The 22,115-nt window shown below is 36.0% G+C and overlaps 2 protein-coding genes across 3 annotated transcripts; both read left to right on the forward strand.

Moving 5' to 3' along the window:
• The first annotated feature begins 4,418 nt into the window (after positions 1 to 4,418).
• LOC113120634 (syntaxin-7) lies at positions 4,419 to 14,827 on the forward strand. Of its 2 annotated transcripts, none has more exons than XM_026290574.1 (10): positions 4,419 to 7,427; positions 8,357 to 8,467; positions 8,808 to 8,877; positions 8,989 to 9,079; positions 9,187 to 9,324; positions 9,907 to 9,956; positions 10,041 to 10,137; positions 10,259 to 10,331; positions 11,080 to 11,162; positions 13,335 to 14,827. In XM_026290574.1, exons 2-10 carry the CDS (start codon positions 8,389 to 8,391, stop codon positions 13,428 to 13,430), a joined length of 777 nt encoding a protein of 258 aa, XP_026146359.1. In that variant the 5' UTR covers positions 4,419 to 7,427; positions 8,357 to 8,388; the 3' UTR covers positions 13,431 to 14,827. The 2 variants fall into 2 exon arrangements, with proteins under 2 accessions (XP_026146359.1, XP_026146358.1); XM_026290573.1 differs by having other exon boundaries at positions 4,420 to 7,397.
• Positions 14,828 to 16,586: 1,759 nt separating this feature from the next.
• On the forward strand, positions 16,587 to 18,073 carry LOC113037810 (trace amine-associated receptor 13c-like). The gene has a single exon (XM_026195157.1). The coding sequence runs from the start codon at positions 17,087 to 17,089 to the stop codon at positions 18,071 to 18,073; it is 987 nt and encodes a 328-aa protein (XP_026050942.1). The 5' UTR covers positions 16,587 to 17,086.
• The last annotated feature ends 4,042 nt before the right edge of the window (positions 18,074 to 22,115 follow it).

The raw sequence follows: 22,115 nt of genomic DNA on the forward strand, positions 1-22,115 counted from the left end.
ATTCGTTATTCCATCTAGGTTAACAAACGGAAAATGAGTTTTTGACTTGATTTCTCATTTTGTCGTTTTGGGTTTAAAAAACGGCTTATGGCTTCAATATTTCATTCGCACTTTTGGGCGGAGCTGAAACGCTTCTTTCATCTGATTGGTCGGATCGATCCGCCTTCTACTCGGGCTCCTCAGTCTTTCAGAATAAGAGTCTTACAAGAGCAATATCTGAAACCAGATGTAGACACATAATTCGCGTTGTTGCGACTTGCAAGTCACCCCTTTAAATTATTTCTAGGTTATAGTATTGTATGAATATTGTCCCACTGTAAATACAGTGCAAATAGTTCTGTCTCCTGGGATAAAAGTGAAGTGGAAATAAAAATCAATAATAGACTGAACATTTCCATGATAATATGTCTGTAACATTTACCACTCTCATCTTTTAAGTCTAATGGCACTAGGTAGGTGTGTGTGACATTAATAATTAATTGTGGAAATTAATATAGTTAAATTTATTAAATAAATTAGAATTATTAGTTTTATTACAGACAAAATTGAATGATGTTTCTCTTTTAGTCTTCTTTGTTGGCCTTGACAACTACTAAAATTTTATTGTTTCACCAAATTCAGCTCAGATCTTCAGACTCGTTTGACTCGTTGCTGTAACTGGTCAGACTTTTTCCTTCTCAAAAAATCCTAGTGACTTTCATTATCTGAGCGATGAAGGTCTTACACTTAAGGTCCACTAGAGGGGGAGACAGGATTTCTGTTTATGTAAGTTTAAATGACAGATAAATACATTAATTTCATGTGTACTACCATGAATATGCCATATCTGTGTAACACAGGTTCTTCAATGATAGATGGGGTGGTAGGGGGGTATACCTTAGCTCAATGATAGCTGTATAATATAAAACAACATTAACTACTGCAGCTGGTACCAAATAAAAATGATTACGTTTTGGAAAAAAAAGTCAAATGTACTTGCACAAATGACTTGCTGTTACATAATACCCCATATGCGTTGTTGGGGACGTTTTCGTCCACTAGGGGGTAAAGTTGAGTCTTATTTTGGCCACAACTTTCTCTGTGTTGCAGCTAATGGAATGATTGGTGACAAATCTTATTTTGACACTTATTTTGGGAAAATGCTTGAAATATTTCAAAAACTCAACAGTATACTGTGGGTAAATTCACTACCCTTTTGTTATGTTTGGGATGAAAACACCCACTAAATTAAAATGCTGTAAAAATGTCTCAGATAAAGATTTTTTTTTTTTTTTTTTTTGCATAAATCTATTAATCACCCTCAGTCCTGATCAAACTACCAAATGTTTTTAAAAAAATCAAAGATTTTAACTCTTTAATTACCAAGTTCACAAATTATGTCACTGATTTGGGAAGAAAACACACACACATAAAATGACATATTTTCAATATAAAAAGTAATTGTGGACTGGATATTTTTTTTTACCTTTTATGACAGTCTTGGGCATGTCAAAGATTAATAACTGTAGATTAGCTTTGATGTATTGTTAGTTTTGTGCAGCATTAAATTTTAATTTTTTCTCCCTCATTTATTGTTGGTGGCTGTTTTTGTCCCATTGACTTCCATTATAATGACATTTTTTGATTGCAAAGCCATGACACCATATAATCATGCACTCTTGATTGTTGGTGGTTTTCCCTGTTGGGAAGAGGTAACATTTGTTATTTTTACAGTTGATCACTAGGTGGGACCATTAACCCTTTAGGCCTGTACAAAAAAATGCTTAGTTTCTGGCCTGTATAAAGAGTTATATGGAGTTTAACAGCAAATTATAGTGTGTGTGTGTGTGTGTGTGTGTGTGTGTGTGTGTGTGTGTGTTTGAGAGAGAGAGAGAGAGAGTGTGTGTGGGAGAGACCTTTGTTTACTTACCTGGATGTATCTGAAAAAATCCAAATATGCACCTCATGCTCTCAGAACTACATGGACTAAACAATAAAAAAAAAGAAGTGTGTTTATGCACCTGCTGACTTTTGATGGTGAAAAGAACGGAGGGCCTATGTGTGAAATACTTGTCTTTTCTTGATGGTGAAGCCAGTTTAAAACCTTTAAATCTTATAAAAAAAACTACTTTGAACATAATTGATTATGGACCAAAATGCAATACCAACTTCAAATAAGCAGCAACTCGCTGGAGGGGTCAAGCTGCATAATCATTTCTAAAACTCTGGTTCAAGTCAAGCCCTTGTATTGCTTGCTGCTCTTCTCACCATCAAATGACCAGAAGGATGGCATGCAAGTGTTTAAATCCATGTACTGTTTTTGTTTAGTCTATACTTATCACCACCATTAAAAGGCAGCAGGTGCATAAATACACTTTTGTTTACCCCATGTAGTTCTGAGAGCTGAGGTGTACATTTAGATTTTCTCAAATACATCAAGATAAGTGCGCAAAAGTCTCTCTCTCTCTCTCTCTCTCTCCTACACACATACACACAATATAATTTGCTGTTATACTCCACATAACTCTATATACAAGTCAGAAACTAAGCTTTTTTTTGCACAGGCCTATCTAAAGGGATGATGGTCCCACCTAGTGATCAACTGTAAAAAAACAAAAAACAAATTTTACCTCTTCCCAACAGGGAAAACCACAAACAATCAAGAATGCATGATTATGTTTCATGGCTTTGCAATCAAAAATGTAATTATAATGGAAGTCAGTGAAAAAAAACATCCACCAACAATAAATTAGGGGAAAAAATGTTTATCTAATGCTTATAGCAGTTTAATTGAGTGAATGTTTTCATCCCGAACATAACGAAAGGGTAGTGAATTTGAACAATGCACAAGGGATACATAATAATTTTTATTTGGCACCAGCCGCAATTAATGTTGACAGCTAGCAGGAGTGTGGTGGGGTGCGAGGTCTGTTTTGACCAATGGATGGAGACCTCAAGGCAGTGGCCTTAATGCTTATCTGAAGATTTGTCTTTATAGATTACAGTTTACATTGTACTTACTGAAGTACACCTCTGCATGCAGACACCCAACTGTACAAATTCATTTATAGATTTAAAACCCAGTCCTGAACCGGGAGAACCATGTTCTGCAGAGTTCAGTTCCAACACACTTGCTTGGACATTGCTACTGATCCTGAAGACCTTGCTTAGCTTAGGTGTGTTTATTTGGGGTAGCTAAACTTTGCAGGACACTGGACAAGTTTAGCTAAGTTTAGCCATCCATTTACATTCAGTGCATGTGATTTATCAACACTGAGTACATCTTAAAATGTACAGCTCATGAAAAATAAAAGTTCTAGATGGACAAACATTAAATGCATGAACCAGTGTGAATAAAAAATATATTAAAATACATTTGGAGGTAGGTTGAAAAAGCCAGAATGGGAAGTTTTAAAGTACAGCTTGAAGTGTGAAGTTTATTCTTGTACACAGATATGGCATATTCATGGTAGTACACATGAAATTAATGTATTTATTTGCCATTTTACGTAAATAGGAATCCTGTCTCCCCCTCTAGTGGACATTAAGTGTAAGACCTTCATTGCTCAGATAATGAAAGTCACTAGGATTTTTTGAGAAGGAAATTTGGTGAAACATTAAAATTTTAGTCCTTGTCAATTACTCTCATAATAAATGATAATAATTTTCAAATATATGTTGGCTTTCTCAAGGCCAACAAAGAAGACTAAAAGAAAAAAACATTCAATTTAGTATGTAATAAAACGAATATTACTAATTTATTTCATAAATTTAACTACATTAATTTCCACAATTAATTATTAATGTCACACACACCTACCTAGTGCCTTTTGACTTAAAAGATGAGAGTGGTAAATGTTACAGACATATTATCATGGAACTGTTCAGTCTTTTATTTCCTCTTCACTTTTATCCAAGGAGACAAAACTATTTGCACTGTATTTACAGTGGGACAATATTCATACAATACTATAACCTAGAAATAATTTAAAGGCGTGACTTGCAAGTCACAGCAGCACGAATTATGTGCGCAGCAACATCTGACTCAAATATTATGTTAATTAACAGTGAGCGGTGGTTTCAGACACTACTCTTATAAGACTCTTATTCTGAAAGAATGTAAGATTGAGTTGAAGGCGGAGCGATCCGACCAATCAGATGAAAGGAGCGTTTCAGCTCCGCCCACAAGTTCGAATGAAATATTGAAGCCATAAGCCGTTTTTTAAACCCAAAACGACAAAATGAGAAATCAAGTCAAAAACTCATTTTCCGTTTGTTAACCTAGATGGAATAACGAATAAACGAGCCATTTTTCCATTTCTGGTTATTTAATTCATGTTCTCTCACTTGAATCCTCTTGAGTTTTTCGTTTTCTGTTTTTTAATTTGAAACGGATTTGGAATGGACGGAAGATACCCTGATTAGCCACTAACCAGATGAACTTATTTCCTGAAGACTGTCAATATGAAAATACCTGTAATGGTTACAGAAATTAGTATATTTGGTTTGGTGATCTTTGGTGGCCTTTTTTATCTTTACATAATTTAGAATGACAATACACAATAAAGACATTACAATTAGGAGATTAAAACGTTATTATTTAAACGGGAAGAGAATTGTAACTGTTTTTTGTGAACTTTAGCTTAATGCTGAATAATTAACCCATTTGGCTACTTAATATCTACTTTATTTTTAACTAGTTTGCAGTGAAATAAACTTAAGAACAAGCTATAGTTTCTACTTTAGTTGAGGTAAGTCTTATATTTTGGACAACCATCAAATATTTGTGAATGAAAATACCAGGTATGCAAATGCCCTTGTTTCTGAACTCACGCGGAAGATTGAAGCGAAATCACGTGACCCGTGCGTCAAGAAATCAGCTGGGGACTCGGAGTTTCACTCAGGAAATCCAGGTAAACTAAACAAGCAACGTATATATCAAGGTAAAAGACATGTCATTGTACTCATTGTACTGTAAGTACGCTGACTTAATTAAGAAGTACTTTAGAGAAAAAGTCAGTGATAAAGTGTACCGCAGCGTCGCTGATTCTGAACTTCATTCAGAGTGAAACTGTCTTTGACAGCGCGCGATCTAAATATTTATTCGAAACTGTCCCACGCGTTCATATTTTTCACCATTCTTGTTGAATGTTTGGTGTGTGTCGGTGAAGTAAAAATAAAAACCGTCTGATTTTATAAATGAATGTTTTTGTCAGTTTGGGCGCTGTTGTTTCCGCATTCTTTCGTTTTGCAGGTGCAGTAAATGTTGGTAAACTAGTCTGATGAACAAGGTGTAACTTAGCCTACTAGTTATCCTGCTAACATTTGAACAACAGTTTTCGTATCATTATTGAACTATTAAGATATATTTAACGCGAGGCACGTAGTGAAACAATATGGGCAAAGTTGTTACAATGGGAACGACACGGTATAGGCTACACAACATCTACCATTATGCTGTTCTGGACTGTAAATAGTATACACATGACAAAAAGATGAATATATATATATATATTAATGTCAAATGTCTATAAAAGCCTTAATGAGCAAGAAATCCCTTAGCAGTCTTAATAGTTCTGTGTTGAAATAGATTTCTGCATTTTAATAGATTTTTATGAACCAATAATATTGATTCTTAAATCCTGAAAATCGGTCTTAGTTTGCTGTTCTCAAGTGATGCGTGAACAAACCTGTACTAAACATTAGCTGTTTGTAGTGTGCAGCCTGTCCAATAAATCTCAGTATTATTTTAAATACTTTCTGATTCTATTTCATCATGAAACGTTATTAATAATAAATAATACAGTTTTGGCACTCTTTAATATGGCGCCACAGAACACAGTATCCACCTCAGATCAAGCTAAGTGCTTTACAAAAAGACAGTAAATGCAATTTTTAGATAAAGGCAGTTCATCACTGAATTCAGGGATGTCATCATCCAGTTCAAGTTCAGTTCAAATAGTATCTGTTCAATCAAGTCGACAATATCACTGGAAATTAAGTGTCCCCAATTAAGCAAGCCAGAGGCGACAGCAGGGATAATGTAATTCTAATAATGCTAATGTAATTCTCGGTCATGACCTGTTGTTTGCCTTTATATAAGCAAACTGGCAGTGAGGTTCTGCTTTAGAATTCTGGATCTGCAGAAATATCATAAACATGGGCCTTGAGCTTTAAAGCAGTGAAGACTTTCTCTCACTGCCTTGCCACTGGAATACAAGCTGTTCACTTGACTTTCATTTGAATTTTGTAAATGTGTTCATTCTTCTACATATCTGCAATCTCTGTGCTGACTGTGTGTGGAAATCAACTTGTCATCATCTCAACGATTTTCAAGCTACACACACTGACCAACTTCCTCATCCTCTCACTTTCACGTGATTATGTCTGTTCTTGGGCCTGTGTCACTCATTTATGTCATGCTTGTAGCTATTGATTGCTATTATGCTGTTTGTGAGCCACTGTACAGGTATGTCAAAAATGACAATTAGAAAAACACTGATGTGCATAAGTTTAGGATGGTCTGTTTCCATCTGTTATAATCTAGAACCAATGGATTTGTTAATTTTGTATGTAAGAATTCCCTCTGTGGCCTTGAGACAAGCTAAAGCTATTCCCAACACGTCAAAGAAAAGGGCATCTCAGAAAAATCTCAAATCATTCTGGAAATCAGAGGTGAAAGCAACAAAAATATTGAGCATAATTGTTTTTGTGTATTTCATTTGCTACATTCCCTGGTATATGAGTATGCTTAATATGAAACAATTTCAGAATCATCTTGTGATACTTTCTGCTTTAATCAGGTTGTTTTAAATTAATTTATGCATTAATCAGTTTGTTTTAAATTAATTTATGCATCAATCTCTTTATATATGAAATATCTTAGCCCTGGTTCAAAAGGTCACTGCAAGCTTAAAATACTGCATACAGCCACTAACCAGATGAACTTATTTCCTGAAGACTGTCAATATGAAAATACCTGTAATGGTTACAGAAATTAGTATATTTGGTTTGGTGATCTTTGGTGGCCTTTTTTATCTTTACATAATTTAGAATGACAATACACAATAAAGACATTACAATTAGGAGATTAAAACGTTATTATTTAAACGGGAAGAGAATTGTAACTGTTTTTTGTGAACTTTAGCTTAATGCTGAATAATTAACCCATTTGGCTACTTAATATCTACTTTATTTTTAACTAGTTTGCAGTGAAATAAACTTAAGAACAAGCTATAGTTTCTACTTTAGTTGAGGTAAGTCTTATATTTTGGACAACCATCAAATATTTGTGAATGAAAATACCAGGTATGCAAATGCCCTTGTTTCTGAACTCACGCGGAAGATTGAAGCGAAATCACGTGACCCGTGCGTCAAGAAATCAGCTGGGGACTCGGAGTTTCACTCAGGAAATCCAGGTAAACTAAACAAGCAACGTATATATCAAGGTAAAAGACATGTCATTGTACTCATTGTACTGTAAGTACGCTGACTTAATTAAGAAGTACTTTAGAGAAAAAGTCAGTGATAAAGTGTACCGCAGCGTCGCTGATTCTGAACTTCATTCAGAGTGAAACTGTCTTTGACAGCGCGCGATCTAAATATTTATTCGAAACTGTCCCACGCGTTCATATTTTTCACCATTCTTGTTGAATGTTTGGTGTGTGTCGGTGAAGTAAAAATAAAAACCGTCTGATTTTATAAATGAATGTTTTTGTCAGTTTGGGCGCTGTTGTTTCCGCATTCTTTCGTTTTGCAGGTGCAGTAAATGTTGGTAAACTAGTCTGATGAACAAGGTGTAACTTAGCCTACTAGTTATCCTGCTAACATTTGAACAACAGTTTTCGTATCATTATTGAACTATTAAGATATATTTAACGCGAGGCACGTAGTGAAACAATATGGGCAAAGTTGTTACAATGGGAACGACACGGTATAGGCTACACAACATCTACCATTATGCTGTTCTGGACTGTAAATAGTATACACATGACAAAAAGATGAATATATATATATATATATATATATATATATATATATATATATATATATATATATATATATATATATATATATATATATATATAATTTCAGTTTTAATCTACTTTTATTATATAATCAACTCTTGCCTAAATGTATGAGATATATTGCACCTTAAAATGATATGTGAAAGTGAGTGGAGGACAGAATGCACAAAAAAAATATTTTAAGTGTTACTGCATTTTAATTTAAGACCATCTAAGTGTTTATAAGCAATAGAAAAATATTTTTAAAAGGGTATGTTAATGTTTTGTCATAAAATAGCTCCTGTATATTCATATGCATGTCTACCCTGTAATTCTGGAAGTAAATTTGATTTAACGTGTAATCTTTCTAGGTTTGGTGACTCATTCAGTGAAGATCTCCATCATGGCTGGATCAGGCGGGGTTGACCCAAATATGCTGGCACAGACTATAAGTTCAAATATCCAGAGAATAACATTGCTAAGTGAGTAGTTTTACTACATCCATCCTTATTTATGTGATTTGAAGACCGTTGACCATAAATATTGAACAAGCATATGTCTTATGTACCTATAATATATTATAAAACCATCCATTTTGGCCTGAAACTAACTGGAAGATCGCTAAGTCCTTGGTCCAAATGTTCTGTTACCCATTGTAATAAGAAAAAAAAACACATCTACAAACCACAACATGCAAAACTGTGAAGGTGAATTCATTATGGAAATGAATGGAAACCATAATACAGACTTTTAAATAAACCAGTAGCACAGAAGGTGTTTTCCAGTGTGTGTTTGTCTAGATATTGTCTTTGTTTTTACCAGCTAATGAAATCCAGCAGATGATGAGACATTTTGGAACAGCACAAGACACGACTGACCTGCGACAGACATTGTGAGTCGAATACAAGCAGCTAGTTCTGTTCCCTTTAAATGACCACACGTAAAAATAAGTGAATAGTTATATCATAGTTATGTCAATCCAATTATATTTGTTTACATACAGACAAGAGAAACAGCAGAAGGTCAATCAGCTTGCTAAAGTGACAGACAAATACATGAAAGATTTCAGTGCTTTACCTGTGACCTCAGAACAGGTACTTCCTCGCTGTCCCACAAAGAAGATATTTTGAAGAATATTTAGATTATCTACTATCCTTTTAACAGTCCTGCTCAGATATGGCGTTCTCCTTTTCTTACACAGCGACAAAGAAAAATCCAGCGAGAACGTCTCATCAATGAATTCTCCAATGCGCTAGCGGTTTTCCAGAAAACTCAGCGAGAGGTAGCAAAGAAGGAGAAGGAGTTTGTGGCGCGTGTCCGAGCGAGCTCTAGAGTTTCAGTAAGTTTCATCTGTTACACCTGGGCTGAAAGAATTACAAAAATTAATTGATATTATCAACCCAACTGAAGGTTGGATCCTATTATAGAGACACTAATATCAAATGTTAAAGTGCCAGTTTCTATACAGTAGTTTAGTTATACAGGATTATTTTGAATCCTTGAAATGTTTTTATATTCTACATTTTATAGTTTTTAATTTTAATTTTAGTTACAGTTTTTGATTCTGTTGTGCTTTGCCATTTTTATTACTTTTTTAAATACATCTATGTAGTTTTTAGTTATTAGTTTATTTAGAGTTAGTTTAATACTTCAAGGTAAACTAAATGAAAGGAGAGTATTTTTAGTACTCTATTTAAGTTTATATTTATGGTTTTAGTTTTAGTTAGCTGTAACATCCCTGGTTATACACACTACTTAAAAGCCACATATGACTCCCCACACTGTAGGATAAATTGAATGTTTGTTTAAAAACATGATTGAGAATCACTGTTTTTTTGAAGTACCATTTTATACTGGCGATGATAGTTTATATCATATACCATTATATATATATTTATAATAGCGTTTTTTCTGTTCATAGGTTGGAGATAGAGATGATGGGTTTGGAGGATTTTCATCACCCTTTCAAAGGTTTCAGAAGTGTTTTTCCACCACCTCTGCTTGTCACGTTTATACAAAAATAAAAAATAAAATAAAATGAATAAATGTTTTCAGTGAGGTTCATGCTCAAACTCAGAGTTATGATGAAGCCATCACAGAGGAAGATCTGCAGCTCATTCAGGAGAGAGAATCAGCAATCAGACAGCTGGAGGTGAGACACATTCAAGCACAGAGATAACAAAAACTCATTTACAAGTGACAAGAACTGTGCTACTGTAATTCTTTTTGATTGGTTGTTTTTGCTGTGTAAAACATACTCTCTTGTTTTTCAGTCGGACATCACAGGCATTAATGAAATCTTCAGAGATCTGGGCCTGATGGTGCATGAACAGGGAGACATGATCGGTAAGTGTGTCATTTCATTGTTGAAAAGTAAACAAATGGAGGTTGTCCTGTGACTAATGAGCCAAAATCTTATGGACAGTAAACACATCTCTGCTTCCATCAGGGTTGGTGCTATTTGTCTGTCTCTATGTGAACAGGTTGTTGCCTAGAATTTAAGGAATTTGTCATTTAGCAACAATATTTTTTATTCATTTTAATTTTTTCCACTAAAAATAAAATGATATAAAAAAAAAAAAAATTTGTGTGGTTCTGTTTAGACTCTGTTCTGAGGGAGTATCTAAATAGTGATGAAACTCTCAGACAGGAAAGTGCAATTAAAGGTGTTAAAATGGAGAAGCAGATGCTGATAATGAAGACCTGCGAGGCTTCACACAAACCAGCTCAGTGGGACTGTTTGTTCAAGCACTAAACTTTTAATAACAAGATGTGAGCTGTTAGTAAGCACACACTTGTTTTGTTTACATGTGTGATATTTCATCAAAATTACAAGAGTTTGCATCATTGCTAGTGCTGTCCACCAAGTCTTTGGCATGCACACCTGAATGAATGATGAAATAGTGATCACTAAAGGATTTTAAATTAAGTTCTGAAGAAATTAATTACTATCCAAGGGGACAATGCATTATACATGTTTTAATCAATGAATTATAACTTTTCGAGTCGTAATATGTGGTTAGTTGTCAGTGCAAAACTGTAGAAAATGAATTAATTCAGTGTTTTTCCTGTTTATCCTCATCACATTTTGCAGACAGTATAGAGGCCAATGTATCAAATGCAGAGAACAATGTGCAGTCGGCCACACAACAACTGAGCAGCGCAGCAAGTCACCAGGTACAGCTTATTTTTTATTTAATGACCCATCATTCACTCATCCTTACATCATTTCAAGCCCATGTTATTTATTCCTTCTGTCGAACACAAAGCAAGAAATTTAGCCTAATGAAAGTAGATGGAGACGGACCGCGTCGAGCTCCAAAAGCATGAAAACAGACTGTAAACGTAACCCATATGACTTGTGCAGTATATTCCAAGTCCTTTTTATGTCATATTCTACTAGCTTTCTATTAGAAATAGATGCAGATTTAAGTTGTAATTTGCCTGTAAGCTTCCCTTACACTGGCATGTTTGAGTTGGTATATGACCTACTTTTATGATGCTTTATTATATTATATTACAGCTCAAATAAATTTGCATAAATTGTTTTTTTAATTGTATTGCTATTAAATGTATTTTTTATTAAATATACAGTATTGTTCAAAATAATAGCAGTGCAATGTGACTAACCAGAATAATCAAGGTTTTTCGTATATTTTTTTATTGCTACGTGGCAAACAAGTTACCAGTAGGTTCAGTAGATTCTCAGAAAACAAATGAGACCCAGCATTCATGATATGCACGCTCTTAAGGCTGTGCAATTGGGCAATTAGTTGAATTAGTTGAAAGGGATGTGTTCAAAAAAATAGCAGTGTGGCATTCAATCACTGAGGTCATCAATTTTGTGAAGAAACAGGTGTAAATCAGGTGGCCCCTATTTAAGGATGAAGCCAACACTTGTTGAACATGCATTTGAAAGCTGAGGAAAATGGGTCGTTCAAGACATTGTTCAGAAGAACAGCGTACTTTGATTAAAAAGTTGATTAAAGAGGGGAAAACCTATAAAGAGGTGCAAAAAATGATAGGCTGTTCAGCTAAAATGATCTCCAATGCCTTAAAATGGAGAGCAAAACCAGAGAGACGTGGAAGAAAACAGAAGACAACCATCAAAATGGATAGAAGAATAACCAGAATGGCAAAGGCTCAGCCAATGATCACCTCCAGGATGATCAAAGACAGTCTGGAGTTACCTGTAAGTACTGTGACAGTTAGAAGACGTCTGTGTGAAGCTAATCTATTTTCAAGAATCCCCCGCAAAGTCCCTCTGTTAAAAAAAAGGCATGTGCAGAAGAGGTTACAATTTGCCAAAGAACACATCAACTGGCCTAAAGAGAAATGGAGGAACATTTTGTGGACTGATTAGAGTAAAATTGTTCTTTTTGGGTCCAAGGGCCACAGGCAGTTTGTGAGACGACCCCCAAACTCTGAATTCAAGCCACAGTACACAGTGAAGACAGTGAAGCATGGAGGTGCAAGCATCATGATATGGGCATGTTTCTCCTACTATGGTGTTGGGCCTATTTATCGCATACCAGGGATCATGGATCAGTTTGCATATGTTAAAATACTTGAAGAGGTCATGTTGCCCTATGCTGAAGAGGACATGCCCTTGAAATGGTTGTTTCAACAAGACAATGACCCAAAACACACTAGTAAACGGGCAAAGTCTTGGTTCCAAACCAACAAAATTAATGTTATGGAGGGGCCAGCCCAATCTCCAGACCTTAATCCAATTGAGAACTTGTGGGGTGATATCAAAAATGCTGTTTCTGAAGCAAAACCAAGAAATGTGAATGAATTGTGGAATGTTGTTAAAGAATCATGGAGTGGAATAACAGCTGAGAGGTGCCACAAGTTGGTTGACTCCATGCCACACAGATGTCAAGCAGTTTTAAAAAACTGTGGTCATACAACTAAATATTAGTTTAGTGATTCACAGGATTGCTAAATCCCAGAAAAAAAAAATGTTTGTACAAAATAGTTTTGAGTTTGTACAGTCAAAGGTAGACACTGCTATTTTTTTGAACACACCCCTTTCAACTAATTCAACTAATTGCCCAATTGCACAGCCTTAAGAGCGTGCATATCATGAATGCTGGGTCTCATTTGTTTTCTGACAATCTACTGAACCTACTGGTAACTTGTTTGCCACGTAGCAATAAAAAATATACTAAAAACCTTGATTATTCTGGTTAGTCACATTGTACTGCTATTATTTTGAACAATACTGTATATAATAATGAATTAAATATACTATTGTATTAACATGCTTAATTGACATCCCTTATTTTATTATTACTATAGTATTATTATATAGTTCTAGTGACTCATTTCTTCTTTTCACTGCAGACATCATTCCGTAAGAAGATTTTCATCCTGATTGCTGTTCTTATTGTGCTGGCTGTCATTATTGGTTTGATTATCTGGGCTTCTGTCAAAAAATAGGCTGACCATCTGATGTCCCACAGCATTTGCACTGGCATGTTTATAAGTTATGGAAGATTTTCACTAATGAGTTGCCTTCTGAATACAGTTAAGATATTGCCACTTACAGAATATTTAACAGAAGTTATGCTCTATGGACGGCATGTTAATGTGTGGTTCATTACCACAGAAACTTATTTTAACTCTATTTGTTAAACATGCATTGGGTTAAACATTCTACAGAGGCTGTACATAACGCTTAATTTGTGTTTAAAACTGTTTTAACATTGTTACTGTTAATAGATAATCATTCCAGCTTCATGCATCTTTCACCCACCTGGTTTGTTATAGAAGCTGGCATTCCTGGTTGCAAAATATGAGATTTCTGTGGTTGAAAATTGCATGAATGTGTTTATCTCTGATGGTTAGTATGAAGCTTCCGCTGTAAAGGTGGATAAGTGAACTTCACTTTTAAACTCCTCTCAAACACTGTATTTGAACAAATAAATAAATAAATGATAGCACACTACCAGTCAAAACAGTAGTCTAGTCATAATAAATCTAATCTAGTCCAAATAAATAATGAGTAAGTGTTACTAAAAAAATTGACTAGAAGTGTATTTTCAGTTTCATTCATTTTATTTAATAAGGTGTGAATCTCAAGCGCAATACAAAAACAGAGGGAATTTTCATGGACCATTGAAATGTCTGTGCAGTTTATTATATGACCCTAGAAAATCTCTCATATCCAGGGAAATGTAAAGCTACTGCTAATTGATGTGCTTTGGTTTCCCCGATTCCTTTTTATCTTGTTAGTTATTAGCCATGTATCCAGTCTCACTGTGCCAAAAATAATCTTTGTAATATGATCCTGAAATAGATGCTACAGTTTCAACAAACAAGCAACGTCACTTAATGTTTGTTTATGAGTATGATATTGCTGTATATAAATGTTATATGACCTGAAACGAGTATGGTTAATCATTAAGGGAACTAAATCAGGTTTACCCAGGAGACAGGAAGTAACCACTAGATGGAGACAATGTCAAATGTGAAGTTGCATTTTAAATTCAGTTTAAATGGCAGTCCGTAGGCAATAATTTATCTTCTTTTTACTTTTTTCAAATGTTTTCATGATTTAGTGCAGTTTTAAATTGAAATGTTGTAAATATTGTTGAATCACCATTTTCTTAAATACTGAAATGCTGCTGTGGAGATAAACAAAGAAAATACAGTTGTATGTGTGGTTAATCCAGAGGTGTTTGTTTGTTATTTTGAACTTGGAAGTGACAGAAACTTAATTTGGTGTCCATTCTGAATCTGACTGAAGATTAAAGATTCAAAAATAGACAATATATTTTGTCCTTTAAATTAAAACCAACTTGTTTGGAATAAAGGATTCTGGTCACTTAGACTCATTAACTGTTTAGTTTTCTTTATATCTGTGCCAGTTTAATGTCTTTTATATCACTCTTCTTCTCAAACTGCTTTAGACAGTCCCAGTCCCAGATTTAGTAACACAAATTTGACAAATATTCAATGACAACTGTGCATTGATTTTGAAATGTAGTATATTATGATGAAAAAATTAAAAACCATTGTGATTATGTGCAGAAGTTATTAAATTCAAATGAACTCCCAGCAGAAGCAAAGATTAGATTCTCTCTGGGGTTCAGGTCCAGTGAGTTTGCTGGCCAGTCAAGCACACCAACACCATGGTCATTTAACCAACTTTTGGTGCTTTTGGCAGTGTGGGCAAGTGCCAAACCTAGCTGGAAAATGAAATCTGCATCTTCAAAAAACTGCTCAGCAGAAAGAAGCATGAAGTGGCAACATATGGCAGATGTATATATTCTGATTCTAGTCACAGACAGTTATCACAGTTTGATGATAAATAGTATCAGTGTACACTACAAAAGGGCACAGGGCACATTACAAACTTAATCTCATGCAATTAATGTCTTGCATTTGAAACAGTTCATACAAGGAATAAGTGACCATACCTCCTAAGCCCCACCACACTCACTAATGCATACAGTATGCATCGACATTCTGTATGCATTAGTGAGTGTGGTGGTGCTTATGAAAGGCATTATAAAAGGTTCAGTGTTAACAATATATCATCTTATTATAAGAAACACAAGACTTTAACAACCAGTGACATTTACAGATGGGGAGACTCAACTGATTTTCTACTGTGTTAATCATTATCGAACTCATCCAGTCAAGAGCTACATTTAGTCTTAGATGTTATATGAATATGGTCCCTGAAGCATACAGTAGGTTTTAATAGCTGACAATAATAATAAATAAACATTATAGGCACAAATACAAATGTACTTTTAGAAATTGTTTTGAAAAATATGGTGTTATTTTTAGGCAAGCTTAAATTAAAACATCTATGAAAACTTGTGTGATATTCCTTTAAAATAACGTTTTAGTATATCTTTTTTAAAGTATATTTTACTGTGCAATTTCTTAAATAATTTCTTTGAGTTAGACCAAACTTTTATTTTGGTGGGTTGTAGACAGAGTTTCAGTGTTTTTTAATTAACTATTATTATTAGTTATTAGGCCAACTTGAAGTATAGTATACTCTACTGTGTAATAGTACTATATTTCTGTTTGAATTTCTTCAAGTTAAAACGAAATTTTATTTTGACAGGTTGTCATAAAGACATTGCCGTTTCTGTCAGTCTGTGTATACGATACGAATGGATGTTTTATCAAATGAAATGGTGAAATCCTCACATAGCGCACTGGCGTGCACATGTGTAGCATACATCATGTGTCAATATAGTGAAGAGCTGAAAACACCACGCGTGCTTCAGTGTGTGTGTGTGTGTGTGTGTGTGTGTGTGTGTGTAGTAGAGCACACATTCCCAGAGATGTGTATAACAACACCTTCAGGGCCACTGCTGGCCAAATGGGTGCCCTAAGCAGGGCTGTATTGTTGTACCCCCCTTCCTCAAATATGATGATGGAAAAAAAACACCTACTATAGGGGTGAAAATAGAACTTTAATCAAATAAAAAAAGTAAATAAATAAATTGTATTATTTACAAATTACAATTGTAGCTCTCGACATTTAGCTATGGCTTCAACTACTTCAGTCTGTGCATGTGCTAATTAAATAAAAAATAATAAAAAATGGCAAAACTATCTCCATATTAGGGTTTTTCAGACAACCTCACTTTTTCTCAGTAAGATCTTTGAGTGAAGAAAAGCAGGTCATTTTCGAAACCCAATGAACTGTCATTTGTTGTTTGTACATTTAGACCACAGGCGTCTTTTGCATGTTTTTTATTTATTTTCATATAGAAATAATTTTCTTTTGTAGAATTGCATAGAATCACAACATAAATTTCATATATTATTGTATTATATCACTCTTCACAAAAAAAATTCTGGATGAAACAAATCAGTTGATCTCCTAGCTGTATGTTCTTCTCCCTTAATGCTGCCGGTCTTGGAAAAACTCAACATGTCAAGTGTATAAAAGCAGCATGGATTGTAGCGTGTCTTAATTGTGGAACCTCCAAGAGTGAATGCATACTTTGTTTGAGATGATGAGCAATTCAGAGATGTTGAAGATACATATTGCACATTTGAATCTATAAATCCTATACTCACAAGCAACAATACTCTGTTTGGATGTTTCATACAAATACTGAAGAATGCATCTAACAGCAGTGAACCAAAGCAATGTCTGTCAGGAAGATTCGTGTCCAGAGAGATCTGTTTCTTTATATGTCTATGTGATCCTGTATGTGGCTGCAGCAGCTGTGTCTCTGCTGACCGTGTTTGGAAACCTGCTGGTCATCATCTCTGTTGGTCACTTCAAACAGCTCCACACGCCTGCTAACATCCTCATCCTCTCTTTGGCTGTGTCCGATCTTCTTACTGGAGTTGCTGTGATGCCATTTCATTTGACTTTGTTGATTGAGTCATGTTGGACCTCTGGACCAGTGATGTGTTCAGTTTTCAGTTTTGTGACTTTTCAAGCAACAAGCGTGTCTGTTCACACTGTGGCTCTGATAGCAGTTGATCGTTTTTTGGCTTTAAGTTCTCCTTTTTTTTACTCAGAGAAAATCTCACCCACTGTGATCTGCCTAGCGACTTTATTTAACTGGTTGTTTTCACTCTTTTATAACTTCACTCTTCTGTTTGTTAATGGAAACTTCACTAATGTCATGTGTCCAGGAAAATGTTTTTATGTTATAGATGGAGTTTCATCTCTCATTGATCTTCTAATTGTGTTTCTTATGCCATGTACACTCATTATAATATTATACACTCATGTTTTTGTCATTGTTAAAAGACATGTAACTGCTATAAGAGCCCTTCAGGTTCACAACAGCACAGGATCATCCAAAAACAGAGTTAGTGACAAATCAGAGCGAAAAGCTGCGATACTGCTCGGGATTCTAGTCATTGTGTTTCTTATGTGTTTATTGCCATATTATATTTGTTCTTTAGTAATTCCATACAGTAATGCTTACTTGTTTTATGTAAGAAATGTTGCTCTAATATTTTTCTTCCTGAACTCCACCATTAATCCCATCATTTATGCTTTATTCTATCCCTGGTTTCAGAAAAGCTTAAAATTAGTTTTCACATTGAAAGTGTTTAATAAAGACTCATCCCTGATGAATGTGCTCTAAGTGATTGAATGTAATACAGAATGTTTCCCCTCTTTTTTTGTGTTGTTTATTTTTCAGATGTACATTCAGCATTTTTCATCATTTTGCCACTTGATTGTAAATAAGGGATAATACCAGAATATTGTGGGTTTTTTTTCTTTTGTCACATCAAGTACAATGTACAGAACCTTTAAAGTCTTGACTACAAACTAGATATTGAATATTTTCACCATTACTGTCCAGATGCAATTCATATACTCAGATTGAGATGAAATCCTTGTCACAGGCCCAGAAGGTGGACAGCTAGTTTCCACATAATTAAATATTTTAAAACTATGATAAAATAGAAAACCTTAATGGATGGAGACTTATATACTGCTAATGCGGGCTGAAATGTAAGCCACCTTCCCTGGAACACAATTTTGATTAAGATGTGATCCCTTTGAAGGTGATTTTGAAAGCCATTGTCCCCTGGAAAGCGACAGGGCTATTTTGAGTAACAATTGGGCTGGTTTTGTTACCAAACTTGGCAACCCTGCAGCAATTTCCTCGAGTAAAAAATTGCCAATATCAGCACATTAAAGCATAATAAACTACTTTCATATATAGTTAAGAGTACACTCGATGGTATTTCGAACCTCTGATTTGCTGGCTATGTGTAAGGCATACAGAGAGCTGTTTTGCTATTTTTTTTATTTTTGTAATTCAGAAATAATAAATACTTTTGGAAAATCACTTAGTTGTTCCATTTTATATCAATAACCCTTAACAACTGGCTTTGCAAGCTACTTGACAAAAAATAATTGCCTACTATCAGAGTAGGTGCTATATGACTAGTCACTTATATTGTTACCATTTAAAATATTTTAAATAAAGTATCCATTTGTTAAAAATATACTTGCAGATCCAAATGTACACCTTTCATGTTGGCATTGTAATTTGACTTAATAAACTGTAATTCTCTTCCACGACCTCAGATTCCAGACTGGGAAAAATTGGTGGCTGGTAACCTAGACTACACTTAAACAGAGATAGGCCCGTAGCCGACACTGGCAATGAGTTATGTGCATACTCAACCCAAATAATTTGCTGACTCCAGAAGGAAGGGTTCTTAGAGACTAAACATCGCAACACTCTCTCAAGTTCCTGGTTGGCCCGCTCGGTTTGGCAATTGCTCTGAAAATTGCTCTGAAAATTGCTCAAAATTCCAGCCAAAATTTGGATACAAATTGGGGCCCCTGTCGGAGACCACGTCCATTGGAAAGGCCATGTAAATGAAAGACGTGATCTACGACAGCCACCGCTGTCTCCTTGGCAGAGGTAATTTGGGCATGGGAATGAAATGAACCATTTTCGAGAACCTGTCCACCACGGTCAAAACGACCATCTTGCCCTTGGAGGGCGGGAGGGCGGTAGCAAAATCTAGAGCGATGTGTGACCAAGGTCTCGAAGGAACAGACAGCGGCTGGAGTAACCCATCTGGGGAGTGATTGGAAGTCTTACCCATGGCACAAACCGAACAGGCCAAAACAAACTCCCGGATGTCGCAAGCAATACCAGGCCACCAGAACCGTTGCTTTACCAAAAACTTGGTTCGATTAACTCCTGGATGACAAGCTACATTGGAACCTATAAAAGGAACCCCCGACCCTTCCAAACAGTGATGCCATTCTTCCAATGCAAGCTTGACCACTAACAATTCCCTGTTGCCAATATTGTAATTGCGTTCGGCTGATGATAAGCGATGGGAATAAAACGCGCATGGAACCATGGAACCACCGCACCTACCCCCACCTCTGACGCATCCACCTCCACCACGAACTGACGGATGATGGATCAGAGGATACAAGAACAGGAGCCGAAACGAAGCAGATCTTCAGTTTGGAAAATGTAGCTTCGGCTACACCAGACCACCTGAATGTCATTCTGGGGGAGGTCAACGTTGTCAAAGGCGCGGCTAGTTGGCTGAAATTACGAATAAAACGTCTGTAAAAATTGGCGAACCCCAGAAACCTCTGTAGGGCCTTGCGGGAATCTGGGCTTGGCCAATCCACCACAGCCTTAACCTTGTCGGGGTCCATGCGCACTCCCTCGGATGACACAATGTACCCCAAAAATTTAACTGACAATGCGTGAAAAACGCATTTCTCTGCCTTGACAAAAAGCCCATTCACTCGCAACCTCTGAGGTGCTGAATGTGTTCCTGGAGAGAAGAAGAAGATATCAGTATGTCATCCGGACATAAATGAACTGATCTACCATGTCTCTCAAAACGTCATTGACTACTGCTTGGAAGACAGCTTGGGGAGTTGTACAGCCCGAAAGGCATGACCAAATATTCAAAATGGCCCCAGGGGGTATTAAATGCTGTCTTCCAATCATCCCCCTTCCTTATGCGGACCAAATGATAACCATTACGTAAGTCCAGTTTTGTAAATATTGATGCTCCCTGCAGCCTCTCGAAGGCTGAAGACATCAATGGCAAAGGATAGGTATTCTTCACCTTGATGTTGTTCAGCCCTCGGTAATCAATGCAGGGTCCCAGAGATCCATCCTTCTTACCCACAAAAAAGAACCCCGCCCCCGCAGGAGAAGAGGAAGGGCAGATGAACATGGAAGCCAGCGAATCAGAAATATATTTCTCCATGGCCTCCCTTTCAGGAGTAGAAAGTGAATATAACTTGCCCTTATGCGGAGACTTACCTGGCATAAGGTCTATAGCACAGTCATAGGGACGATGGGGAGGAAGAGAATGGGAGGAGGAATTACAGTGTTTCCGTGTGGATCACCGCTACCGTCAACGTGATGGGATCCGTGGTGTGCGTGATGGTGGGTAATGTCTGACCATTGAGAGCGTGAATGGCTGCAGATGCAAAGAACCGTTGCTCTCACCTCATCTTTACATGGCTTACTCTTGGACTAGCGCTATTATGAACACTGGATCTATCAAGCTGATGTAGTGTATATGAACCCTTTCATTTGAGTCGTAGGTAAGATTCAGCTCAATGCTCAGCAGGTATCTTAAAGTCCACGTGACACGGAAGTTGCTGCTGACTTTATTTCAGAGTAGTGACATATCTCCAGTTTAAACCGAATATTAATTAGCGGGCATGGTTTTGGTGATCTATCTAGGCCTGTATATGTCTGGCCTATCTGGCTATTCCCGCATGATCTTTTGAGGCTGCTTATGTCTGGCTAATGTGGCTAATTAATAAAATATAATAATAATAAATAAATAAATAAATTCAATTAAACATAGGCATATGAGGTTTAATCTAACGTTTATAATACTGATTATGTTAACTCTCTTTATATCTTCCATGAACCTTAGGATGTGGTGTGTATACCTTCATCTACTTATTTTGGGGGGAAGGCTGGCTCCGTCCGGTGGTTTCACAACCCACCTATTTTTGGGAGTCGGCTGCGCCCCTGCCTTCGTCTTCAGGAAAGGAAATGCTGGTCCGCTACCCTCGAATTACGAACTATGGACGGGGCCTTCCGCCAAAGAAATTTATAACAATGCTTGCTGAGTTGTCAATAAATATGCTTCGTACATTTTATCTCCCGAGTCTTTCTGGTAGAACTTGGATATACTTTTCAGTATTGATGGTGCTTTTCCAGATGTGTAAGATGCCCATGCCACTCCTTTCTGATATTGCTCCACTATTTTTCACGACAGCATTAGGGGAATTGGTGATCCTCTGCCCATCTTGACTTCTGAGAGACACTGCCACTCTGAGAGGCTCTTTTTATACCCAATAATGTTGCCAATTGACCTAATAAGTTGCAAATCGGTCCTCCAGCTGTTCCTTATATGTACATTTAACTATTATGTCCTCTTATTGCTAGTTGTACCAACCTTTTTGGAATGGGTAGTTCTCATGAGATCCAAAATGACCCAATGTTTGGCATGACATTTAAAAATTGTCTCAGTTTCAACATTTGATAATATATCTTTATTCTATTGTAAATTTTAAAAAAGTTTATGAGATTTTTAAATTATTCCACTCCTTTTTTACTCACAATTTGTGCAGTTACCCAACTTTTTGGGTTTGTATAATGA

Source organism: Carassius auratus, chromosome 20, assembly GCF_003368295.1.
Source record: "Carassius auratus strain Wakin chromosome 20, ASM336829v1, whole genome shotgun sequence".
In the NCBI taxonomy this organism is placed as follows: Eukaryota; Metazoa; Chordata; class Actinopteri; order Cypriniformes; family Cyprinidae; genus Carassius; species Carassius auratus.